Source organism: Pongo pygmaeus, chromosome 15, assembly GCF_028885625.2.
Source record: "Pongo pygmaeus isolate AG05252 chromosome 15, NHGRI_mPonPyg2-v2.0_pri, whole genome shotgun sequence".
Taxonomy (NCBI): Eukaryota; Metazoa; Chordata; class Mammalia; order Primates; family Hominidae; genus Pongo; species Pongo pygmaeus.
Genome location: NC_072388.2, coordinates 89,611,576 through 89,623,787, shown reverse-complemented (window position 1 = coordinate 89,623,787; position 12,212 = coordinate 89,611,576). Strand labels below are relative to the sequence as shown.

The 12,212-nt window shown below is 55.4% G+C and overlaps 1 protein-coding gene across 10 annotated transcripts in view; it reads left to right on the top strand.

Annotated features, from left to right (window-relative positions):
• The window catches only part of TTC7B (tetratricopeptide repeat domain 7B), a 292,264-nt gene that overhangs the window by 238,660 nt on the left and 41,392 nt on the right, over positions 1-12,212 (top strand). For 9 of the 10 annotated variants that reach the window (XM_063651994.1, XM_063651990.1, XM_063651993.1 and 6 more), the window contains one exon: positions 3,039-3,241. In XM_063651994.1, the coding sequence (XP_063508064.1) occupies positions 3,039-3,241 (203 nt within the window). Of the gene's footprint in view, positions 1-3,038; positions 3,242-11,164; positions 11,977-12,212 lie in introns of those variants that run through there. The other variant, XM_063651991.1, reaches the window with a different exon arrangement.

Below are 12,212 nucleotides of genomic sequence, written 5' to 3'. Positions count from 1 at the left end.
GTCCCCTGTGTGTACAGAAGTTCAGGAGGTACCTTCTGAGTTGAGTCTCCTGAGATTGGGAGGCAGGCGTGGCTGGGCGGTCACCTTCAGGGCTCAATGCATGGTGCTGGAATGGCCTGAGTTTCTGTGTCTGCAGGAGTCACCCAGTATGCCCCTCCACAAGCCCCTGGGCCCCGTCATCTCTGGTGAGGAGGGACTGGCAGGCACAAGGACAGATAGAAGGTACTGGGTGCATCGGGGCCAGGTGAGGCCCGCTTTTTCCAGAGCCTTCTCTTGGGGAGAGAAGGCCTGGGGAATCAGTCGTTGGTACAAATATCATCACCAGGAAAGTGAGGTGCTCGAGGGAGGGACCAGCCAGCCAGGCTGACTGAGGTCAAAGGTCAGCAGCATCTGCCACTAACCACAACCATGAGATACACACCAGCCATTTCCCCGCCCCCGGGCCTGAAGCTGGGAGCCAGAAAGGTGGATCTGCCCCAGCGCCTGCCCTGGAAGCGTACTATCCCAGGCATACCCGAGACCTCACAAAAATACTTACGGGGACCCGGCTATCAGGAGCTGCAGAGGCTGGGCTTTCCTTTCAGCTGAGGCAGGTGGTCAGAGAGCTCCCTGGGACGGCGGGATCAATCTGGGCCCTGAAGGAGGCTGGAGTGACGGCTTTACAGGCACAAGCCACAGAATCAACACAAGTGTGGAGACAGGGACACCCACTGTGTGTGCAGAAGCAGCACTAGCAAGGCCAGAGCCCGGGGGCTCGGGGAAGCAGTAGGAAGCAGATAAGGGCAGTGCGCCCGGCTCCCAAGGCCTGCAGAGGAGTCAGATGTCACCCTGGGCCAGAGGAGATGCTGTTGTCTGTGGAGGCTGCAAGCACAGGCTCCCAGCCAGGTGGCCGGGGTTCTAATTCCAGCTCTGCCTCCAGTTTGCCCTGAGAACTCGGGCAGGGTGTTCACGCTTTCTGTACCTCAGTTTCCTCCTCTGAACAATGGGGATAAAATAGTAGTACCTACTGGATCACCATGCAGATAAAATGAGAACTGAGAAGGCCTCTAGGTACAAAGCACATGTTTAATAAGTGTTAGCTACTGCTGTTGTTAGTTACCATTCACCCATTCAGCGATTCAGTGAGCTCTGACTATGTGCCAGGCACTGTTCTAGTCCCTGGGGACGCAGCAGTGGGCAGCACAGACACCATCCCTGCCCTCTTGTCGCTTACAGCCCATATTCCGGTGGGTCCAGAAAATCAGAGCACAGGGCCTCGGCCTGGCTGCCTGTTGGGCAGACGCAGAAGCCACAGGCCCCAGGGAAGGAGGGCTTCGGAGCAGGTGGCTGCTGCCCCAGAGGTTGGTCTCAGGGTTAACCTGGCAGCAGCTGTGGAGGACAGGCTCATGGCCAGGGCAGGAGGCAGGGAGGGGAGTCTCTGCATAATTGAGGCAGTTTCCAAAGTGGGCTCCAGGAGATGACACGGTAAGGGGCACAAAGAAAATAGTAAAACTTTCTTGTTTTTTTTTGGTTGTTGTTGTTGTTTGGTGTTTTTTGTTTTGTTTTGTTTTGTTTTTGAGACGGAGTCTTACTCTGTCACCCAGGCTGGCATGATCTTGGCTCACTGCAACCTCCACCTCCCAGGTTCAAGTGATTCTCTTGCCTCAGCCTCCCTAGTAGTTGGTATTACAGGTGCGCAACACCACGCCCGGCTAATTTTTTGTGTTTTTGGTAGAGACGGGGTTTCCCCATGTTGGCCAGGCTGGTTTCGAACTCCTGACCTCAAGCTATCCGCCCGCCTTGGCCTCCCAAAGTACTAGGATTACAGGCACAAGCCACCGCACCCTGCCTAAACTTTCTTTTTTTATTTTTGTTCTTTTAACATTTCTATTTTGTGTGCTGTTGTGGATCATATGACATGTAAGATATTAATTCATACAAACATACACATAACTGGGAGATGGGGGTGCAAACCTCTTTTACTGCAGGATACGCCAGTGGTCAAGGCAAGAGTGCTGAGGAAGGGTCTGGCCTGCAGGTGGGAGAAGGGGTCTTTGAGCCCCGACACAGCAGGCGGCCCCTGCGTGAGGCTCTGGGCTGCAGACTTGACCATGTGGCCCTGCTGGCCCTGGAGAGGGATAGGGGGTGATTCAGATGTCCCTGAAGCCTCAGGCCCAGCTGACTAGAAAGATGGTGGTGCCTCAGTTGGCAAGGCCTCAGGAGAAGAGGCCCTCGGGGCCAGGTGACACGTTCCCCCTGGATATTCGACAAGTGTGCACCTGGGAGGCAGGGAGGCCACCCTTGGAAACACTCAAAAGGGCTCTTCAGGGAGGCCAGGGCTGCAGAGGGGTTTGGCTCCATGTAGAGGTGAGAGAGTTGAGGCCTGGGATCGGTAGGAGGGTCATTTTCCTGTTTGTTTTAAAAGCGATAGCTTGGCTCGTCAAAGGGCTTTGTCATTGTGACACAGATAAGAGTTTACAGGGTGCATCAACTTCCCCTGGTCAGAGGTGAGCTCAGGGGCCGGGTCTGGTGGGGCAGCCATCTTGCATCATGCCTGTGAACGTGATAGCCGGAGCCTGCAGCCCCATCATACTTCTTGGCGTCAGGAGAGTGGGTCAGAGGGTGGAGCCATTGCCCTCTGAGGGTCTGTGTGCCTCTGGTCTGCTTGTCCCCTTGTTCATTCTGGCCCTTTTTCTATGGGGGTCAGAGCCGAGGGTTGGACCGGGCCAGCCTCTGTCCAGACACTGAGGAGCCCCAGGTGGGCCCTGAGGGTGGGTGTCCTCAGAGGTTGGGGCAGGGACCAGGCAGGCCTCACTGCCCCCTGCCTGGTGGTGACCTATGCCTGCCCTGCAAGGCCCACAACACGAGAGACTCCAGTCCCTGTGTAGGAGTGGGCAGGAGGGACTGTCGGCGGCAGCCCTTTCTACTCGGAGCAGGGATCAGCTGGCTCCGGGCCCCGCCAGACTCCCGTGCGGGGAACATGAACATCAGAGTGGTGGCTGCTCGCAGGGCCTCAGAGGGGCACCAGGAAAGCATGTGCCGTTGCTCTCTCCTCACAGCTGAAGTCTACATCGGCATCGGGAAGCCTGCAGAAGCCACAGCCTGTACCCAAGAAGCTGCCAATCTCTTCCCAATGTCCCACAACGTCCTCTACATGCGCGGCCAGATTGCCGAGCTCCGGGGAAGCATGGACGAGGCACGGCGGTGGTATGAAGAGGCCTTAGCCATCAGCCCCACCCACGTGAAGAGCATGCAGCGACTGGTGAGTCCGCGAGCCCGGTGGCGGCCCCCACTCTGGCATGGGGACAGCTCTTGGAAGCGGCAGGTAGCACATGACCCTCACACCCTCTTCTGCTTCCAAAGGCCCCATGCAGTTAACTTGCCAGGCTGTCACATGGCCTGAAGCCAGAGGGCACCGTTTCTACCATAGTTTATGCAAATGGCGCCCCAGAGTTGGCTGTGCATAGCCTCAGCAGCCCTATCCAACATCCTGTTAGGTGCTGTGGTCTCCTGGCCAGCGCCACCCTGTGGCTCTGGGTTTGATAAAGACATTCTTGTGGCCGTGGGGCATTGTCACTGTCATCTCAGCCTCTGCGCTGCTTACAGTAGCCACCTTTGGGGGTTTCCACATCCCGGGGAGACTTCAGGATGAGAATCAGAACACTTTACAAACTGGGAGGCTCTCTTCCCTTAAGGGAGCCTGAGACTCCAGCATGTCTCTGAGGCCATTGGCTGGGAGGGAGCATCCTACCAGCGGGGGTGTCTGGCCATGTTGCCCTGAGAGGTGGGAGGCAGATGAGCCGCCCCAGTGTCCGCGCTGCGCAGGGGTGTGGCGGCGCTCCACGACTGCACATCCTTCATCTACAGCCTGGGCCAGAAGCCTGAGGTTGCCCTGCTGCACCCACCCCTTGCCATGGATCATTCTTGAGAGACCCTGGAGCCGGCCAACTGGCCGTGTCGGTTTCAGTTAGGTGGGGACACTGCTCGCTCAGGAGGGTTCTGTCCGTTATGAACGTATGTTAGTGCAGCTGCCTCACCAGTCCTCTGTCATCTTCCTGCGAGGGTCTGAATTGAAACTCACAAGTTACCAGGGTCTGAGGAGCTTGTGAAAAGCCGTGCCACGTTCTCTGGGCCTGCATGCTGGGCTTTGGTTCTGAATTGTTGTTTCATTTTTAGCAGTAGACATCGCTGATGTCATGAACCGCAGGAAAGAAGAGCCTTTTATTATAAAGCTCAGGGCCCTTCGTGTCCGCATCCGTGGAGGCTTAGCACCCATAACCAGGTGGTGGTGTGTGATATGGAAGAGTGAGCACTGGACAGGGAGTCTGAGGACACAGTTCTGGTCCCAGCGACATCAGCTGCTTGCTCCTTAACCTCAGGAAAGGCCCCTAAGCTCTCAGCACCTCCGTGTCCTTTCTGCAAACTGAAGGCATTTGACTAGACAGGCTGTGTCTGTCCAAGACTAATAGGATGTGGTTTTGTAACTAATAAGTAAAATGTTCCCCGAAGCATCCCAAAGCCTTCATTATCTTGCCATTTCTCATAGTAATGTTGCAAAATGTAGAAGGGGCTGGGCACTAACTGCTGGTTTCCAGCAGAAGAATGCTGACGCACGGGAATTAGGCCCCGTGGAAAGAGTGTCTGCTTACGAGTTACATCTGCACTCGAACTAAGCCCTGGTCCTGACTCCTGGGGAAGCTCGGACTTGTCACTTAACCTTTAGGTGCCTTGTTGTGTTTCGGTGAATTGGGCTCCTACCCCAGTGGGATGTAGCGAGAAAGAATGAAATGATTTACATAATAATCTTAGCAGAGTTCCTGGCACCTAGTAGGTGCTCATGAAATAGGAAACTGAAGACAGTCATTTTCAGTTTTAAAAAGAAATCAAACCTTACCATAATTACAGCTACTTAATTTTTTTCAACTTCCCTTTGTGAGTTTTTTGTAGCCCCATACAGTTTCATAAATAATTTTACATATTATCCAAATGTTAATCTGTTTGATTAAAAATACTACATGGCTTTTAATTTTTGTCTCACGATTAGAAGAGGAATTTGTGAAGAGCTTGTCAGATCTCTGTGCTTTTGCTGAGAGCATCTAGAAGAGATACAATCCCTGCCATGTCCCAGCCTTTTTATTAAAAAGAGGCTGCATGTTTCCATCTCGGGGCCTATGAATTATTCAGGGAAGTATTTCTTGTTCATCCCCAAAGGGAACACATGAGACAAAAGATCAAATAGGAAAATCGCACCGGGAGAGTTTTCTGTTTCACCTTTGGAGCTTTTCAAGACACCTGAGATGCCTGACACATGCCAGGTGCTTTCCTTTCTGAAAGGAGCAAGCAGCTGACCCAGCACGAGGGAGCTGATGAGCGAGACTGGGGCCATGGTGAGCCCCGCCTGCCGGGTCCATCGGCAACGACTGAGCCTTACTAGGCTCAGAGACATGAGCTGCTTTGGAGATCTTGCCAGTAGAGAGGGGTCATCATAATAAACTATTAAAACCTCTCTCTGTGGATCCTGAGATATTGACAAACCATCCAGATTGGAGGCAGGTTGAGAAGAGCCAGACTACAGATTTGAGGAGTTTAGAGTCTCGCAGTCAGAAACTTTGCCCAGTGAATGATCAGTGTGGCTCCCGAAGGTAGCTTGAGCACGCCTTCTTGGTGATTTTCTAAATGATGCACCTGGCCTGTGTTCTCCCCCAGCCTGTCCCCAAGAGCCCAGCCCACAGCCAGGGGGAGCCCCATGCAGCCAAGGGCAGGTCCCCCTCCCACTGGTGCTGCAGGACACTCTGGTGCCTGTGGAGGGGCAGCCCATGGACCCCACAGGCTTTTCAGCCGTGAGACATCACACTCCCTCTCTGTCCTCTTCCCTACAAGCTACACAGGGAAGCTGTGTTTCTGTGGCCTTGGATGGAGGAAGGGAGGAAGGGGCCTTCACGTTACCCTAGAGGCCCAGGAGGAGGCCCTGGAGCCAGGCTGGCCTGGGTTAGAATCACAGCTCTGGCCCCATTCGCTGTGGGGCCTTGGACAGGTTATTCACCCTCTTGGTGCCTCATTTTCCTCAGCTATATAAATGGGGATAACCACAGCAATACATCATAGAAACAGATTAAACCCAAGAACTGACATCTCTTGCTAAGTCCCAAAAGGTTCTGTCTCTACCCTCACGGAAGGTGGATTGGTTTGCAAGCCCCTGAGTTAAGAGGAAGGTGTCAGCAGGGAGATGAGAGGCTGTCTTACCAGGTCAAGCCCCAGCGAGGAGGCAGGGCCCCTGACCTGTGTGACAGAGGGCGGCGGAAACAGAGCTGAGCATTGACAGTTGCCTGGCACGCAGGGAGAGCGGCGAGGGGGCGGCCAGGGAGGCCAGGGTCAGAAGGTCAAGACTAGAAGGAGTTTAAAGAACAGAGCCCTAGGGAGCATCAAAGAGCCAACTACGGAGGCTCCAAGGGAAGGAGCCAACTACGGAGGCTCCAAGGGAAGGAGCCAACTACGGAGGCTCCAAGGGAAGGAGCCAACTGGGAGACAGGTCGTGGGTGATGGGAGAGGTGGAAAGTGTGCTTGCAGCAGCCCTGATGCTCGGAGAGGAAGGCAAGGAGCCCGGGGACAAGCAGTCAATGGGGGCTGTTGGGGAGAAGGAAGCCTCGTTGTCTGTGTCACAGGTGGTGGTCAGGTGGCTGATGTGACGGCAGAGAACAGTTATGCCAGGAGTTGTAAGTGGGAGCAGGTGCCAGATCACCAGCTTGCAGGAGGGCTACGGCTTAAGCGGAAATGCAAACCTTTTAGTATTGTTAAAAAGCAAGAGTGACTTTAGTATTCATGAACAGTAAATCAGAGGTCAGACTTGACAAGAGAAATGTAAATTCACCCCCAGAGGAAACGGACGATCTTCTAATAGCTTTAGCCTTCATGTATGTGTTTAAATTCATGTGTAGTGAGAAGGGAGCAGAGAAATCATGTGTTTATTAGCGATAATGAGTTAGCACAAGACAAGGGAGGCAGAGATTGCTGAGGATGGGCGGGTATTAAGGGAGCAGCATGCTAGAGGGATAAGGAGTTGCCAAGTAATATTGTTGACAAGGGGAGGAATTCATAGACTGACCAGACTTTTTCAGAAAATCTAAAGGCATATTTTTATATTATTTTTGCATAAGTGTATAAATTTACATTTATTCGTGTGCTATGTTAAAAACCCTTTAGCTCTCAGTATGCAAAATGAATTAAAGAAACATAGAGCAACTTTTTCCAAAGCAGTTATTCCATGTTCTGGGGTGGGGAGAGGAGAGAAGCGTGGCTCATGGTGGACGCAGGAGCAGAGAACCAGCATCCCTGGACAGTCATTCCCAGGCCAAGGACAAAATCACCAGGACAGGGACAGGCTGTGCAAACAGGGACATCTGGTTGCCCTCTGATAACGTCAGCCTGGGCTTTTGAGGGCAAGTGTGAGATTGGAAAGTAAGAAGGGAACAAGGGCTTTCAGGAGAGAGAAGAACATGGAAGGGAGCCAAGGAGGTTGCGTGGAGGGGAGCTGATAAGGCCGGGATGGGAAGTATTGCTAGGGAACAAATGTGTGCTGGAGAATATTAGCAGGAGGCTCGGGTCCGCCTCCAGTCCCTTTGACAGGTTGAGAAAAGGTGTGAAGCAGAAGCAGATGGTGGGGGTCAGCCAGGGCTTGGCGGAGTGGACAGCAAGTGGAGTGAAGTGGGGTGAGGCCACTTTGAAGAGGCCTGTGAGCCGAGAGGGACCGTGAGCCTAGAGGGACCGTGAGCCAGAGGGACCGTGAGCCTAGAGGGACCGTGAGCTGAGAGGGACCGTGAGCTGAGAGGGACCGTGAGCCGAGAGGGACCGTGAGCCAGAGAGGGACCGTGAGCTGAGAGGGACCGTGAGCCAGAGGGACCGTGAGCCAGAGAGGGACCGTGAGCCGGAGAGGGACCGTGAGCTGGAGAGGGACCGTGAGCCTAGAGGGACCGTGAGCCTAGAGGGACCGTGAGCCTAGAGGGACCGTGAGCCAGAGGGACCGTGAGCCTAGAGGGACCGTGAGCTGAGAGGGACCGTGAGCCAGAGGGACCGTGAGCCGAGAGGGACCGTGAGCCGAGAGGGACCGTGAGCCTAGAGGGACCGTGAGCCAGAGGGACCGTGAGCCTAGAGGGACCGTGAGCCTAGAGGGACCGTGAGCTGAGAGGGACCGTGAGCCTAGAGGGACCGTGAGCTGAGAGGGACCGTGAGCCAGAGGGACCGTGAGCTGAGAGGGACCGTGAGCCTAGAGGGACCGTGAGCCTAGAGGGACCGTGAGCCGAGAGGGACCGTGAGCCGAGAGGGACCGTGAGCCTAGAGGGACCGTGAGCTGAGAGGGACCGTGAGCCAGAGGGACCGTGAGCCGAGAGGGACCGTGAGCCAGAGAGGGACCGTGAGCCAGAGGGACCGTGAGCCGAGAGGGACCGTGAGCCGAGAGGGACCGTGAGCCGGAGAGGGACCGTGAGCCTAGAGGGACCGTGAGCCTAGAGGGACCGTGAGCCGAGAGGGACCGTGAGCCAGAGGGACCGTGAGCCGAGAGGGACCGTGAGCCAGAGGGACCGTGAGCCAGAGGGACCGTGAGCCTAGAGGGACCGTGAGCCAGAGGGACCGTGAGCCTAGAGGGACCGTGAGCCAGAGGGACCGTGAGCCTAGAGGGACCGTGAGCCGAGAGGGACCGTGAGCCGAGAGGGACCGTGAGCCAGAGGGACCGTGAGCTGAGAGGGACCGTGAGCCTAGAGGGACCGTGAGCCTAGAGGGACCGTGAGCCAGAGGGACCGTGAGCCTAGAGGGACCGTGAGCCTAGAGGGACCGTGAGCCGGAGAGGGACCGTGAGCCAGAGGGACCGTGAGCCTAGAGGGACCGTGAGCCTAGAGGGACCGTGAGCCAGAGGGACCGTGAGCCTAGAGGGACCGTGAGCCAGAGGGACCGTGAGCCAGAGGGACCGTGAGCCAGAGAGGGACCGTGAGCCTAGAGGGACCGTGAGCCAGAGGGTCCGTGAGCCTAGAGGGACCGTGAGCCAGAGGGACCGTGAGCCGAGAGGGACCGTGAGCCGAGAGGGACCGTGAGCCGAGAGGGACCGTGAGCCAGAGGGACCGTGAGCTGAGAGGGACCGTGAGCCTAGAGGGACCGTGAGCCTAGAGGGACCGTAAGCCAGAGGGACCGTGAGCCTAGAGGGACCGTGAGCCTAGAGGGACCGTGAGCCAGAGGGACCGTGAGCCTAGAGGGACCGTGAGCCTAGAGGGACCGTGAGCCGGAGAGGGACCGTGAGCCAGAGGGACCGTGAGCCTAGAGGGACCGTGAGCCTAGAGGGACCGTGAGCCAGAGGGACCGTGAGCCTAGAGGGACCGTGAGCCAGAGGGACCGTGAGCCAGAGGGACCGTGAGCCTAGAGGGACCGTGAGCCAGAGAGGGACCGTGAGCCTAGAGGGACCGTGAGCCAGAGGGTCCGTGAGCCGGAGAGGGACCGTGAGCCGGAGAGGGACCGTGAGCCGGAGAGGGACCGTGAGCCTAGAGGGACCGTGAGCCAGAGAGGGACCGTGAGCCTAGAGGGACCGTGAGCCAGAGGGACCGTGAGCCAGAGGGACCGTGAGCCGGAGAGGGACCGTGAGCCTAGAGGGACCGTGAGCCAGAGGGACCGTGAGCCTAGAGGGACCGTGAGCCAGAGGGACCGTGAGCCGAGAGGGACCGTGAGCCGAGAGGGACCGTGAGCCGGAGAGGGACCGTGAGCCGAGAGGGACCGTGAGCCGAGAGGGACCGTGAGCCTAGAGGGACCGTGAGCCAGAGAGGGACCGTGAGCCTAGAGGGACCGTGAGCCTAGAGGGACCGTGAGCCAGAGAGGGACCGTGAGCCGAGAGGGACCGTGTGCCAGAGAGGGACCGTGAGATGAGAGGGACCGTGAGCCGGAGAGGGACCGTGAGCCGGAGGGACCGTGAGCCTAGAGGGACCGTGAGCCTAGAGGGACCGTGAGTCTAGAGGGACCGTGAGCCGGAGAGGGACCGTGAGCCTAGAGGGACCGTGAGCCTAGAGGGACCGTGAGCCGGAGAGGGACCGTGAGCCTAGAGGGACCGTGAGCCTAGAGGGACCGTGAGCCGGAGAGGGACCGTGTGCCAGAGAGGGACCGTGAGCTGAGAGGGACCATGAGCCGGAGAGGGACCGTGAGCCGGAGAGGGACCGTGCACTGAGAACCATGGGAAGAGCATCAGGGGACAGCAGTGAGATGGAGCCCCCACCCCGCAGCGGGGAAGGAGGAGAACTGCTGCATCCACCTGCAGGATGAGCATTCCCCAAGGCTAGGACGGAGGCCATGATATTTCACAGCCGATGCTGAGAAGTGACGACATCTAGATTAAAAGCACGAAGGGGCCATCCCCTTAAATGAAGTTTCCAAGACAAGGCTGAGGGCCTGGAAAGGGACAGAAAGCCATCAGCCCTTTGAGAAGATGGCAGAGGGGCTGTGTTTCACGCACCCCCGCCGCCCCGCCCCAAGGAAGTAGTGACAAAAGACTACTGGGGAAGCTCACCAAGGAGAAGGGGAAAGTGATGGGGAGGAGAGACAGGCAGTGGCTAGGGGTTGGGCTGAGGCAGTTGGCCCAAAGGGTACACTGGGGGCCGTGTGCCTCATCTGGAGGGGTCCTAGGGGTGGTGGGTTGGAGTGGAGTGGAGCGTGGGAAGCATTTGGCAGGGAGCTTGGATCAGGAGCGCTGCTTGGTGGAAAAACACATTTTTCAGGTTACCATAAGGGGTCAACCTAATAATAGAATAAGCTTTTTGTTCCGGGCATGGTGGGCCCAAAGGTCATCGTTTGTCTTCTGTGGATGGATTGTGAGACAAGAAAACCTCTTAGTTCAATCAAGATGGCTGCAGGCTAAAGGTTTCATACACAGGCTGTCTTTGAGGAGTTCCTCTATGATCTTCTGTTTTCTGAAACATCAGAAATCTGGAATAACATCAAATATAAAAACTTGAGGAGTGGCGCTGCCGTTCTATTTCAAGGGACTACATTAGTAGCAGAAGACTTGCAGAGATTGGCCGAGCTGCTTGAAAAATGCATTTTCTTATGAAATACCCGAAGGTGAAGCAGATTGATGGTAGGTTTGGGAGACGGCCCCACGATGTGAGGTGCAGTGGATATGTCTTATGGATTATGACTACATTTTCAGTTGTTTTAACAGCTCCAAAGGCTGACTAACGACACTGCTGACTAACGACACCACTCTGAGAAGGCGGCTCTTCTGAAGTTCAAAGAGGGATCTGAAGTCGGAGCTTTCTTTAAACTGTCTTCCAGCTTACATGCTTGTTTACTGTGTGAAAACATCTCATCCCCTTATGCGTGATGAGCTGGAAGTATGGCAGAGAGGGCTGGAATCGAGGGAAAGAGGCGAGCTTCGGCTTGCCTGGCATTGCTAGATTATAAAACGCTGGTGTTTTTCTCTCTCTCCCATCTCTTAAATTGTCCATCTGTTCATTGAGATTTGGGGAAAATTGCTGTCTCCTATTTTCTTAGTTGGCACCATGTTTTCCAGTTTGTGACCCTGTGGGATGAGAGATTCAGCATGAAGATGATGAACTTCCCAGGGGGCTCCTCCAGAAACTGGCACTCGGTGTCCGTGTGTCTGTCCAGTTTATCCATCAGCCTAGTGAGGGCCACCCAGGATCCAGACAGGCAGGACAGGCTCACACATCGGCACATCTGCAGTTTTCCCTTGGAGACACGTCTTCAAGAGACATCTTTTGATCCCTTCTGTTCCTCTGGATAAGGCCTGGCCACAATTAAGCTGATGAAATAGGCTTGGAATACCCTTCCCCTTTCAAATGGCCATCTTTAGACGTGGATCTCTTTCATCTGAAGTATCAGTTTTCTTTCCATACATAGAAAGAATGACTGGCAGGAAACAAAACTTCATGATAGTCCAGTGAGAAGGCCCTTTCATCTGTTAATTGTATTTTGTTTTCTTTCATAATTAAAAAATGCTTTCCAAATTGAGGAGAATGATTTTTTTTCCTCTAGAGCAAGGCTTATGAAGTATTTAGTGCCCAATCTTCCGATGCGTCCGTGTGCTTGTTGAGAGGACCCTGAAAAGTGCACAGGCCCTCATTTCTCTCTTCCCTTTACTCGCTGTAACTGCAGTTCCAACTCACAGTGCCGAGGACAAAATAGTGCCTCCTACTGGATGCCTCCTACTGGACACTTCGTCTTCGATCTTTGCTCTGTCTTCTGTC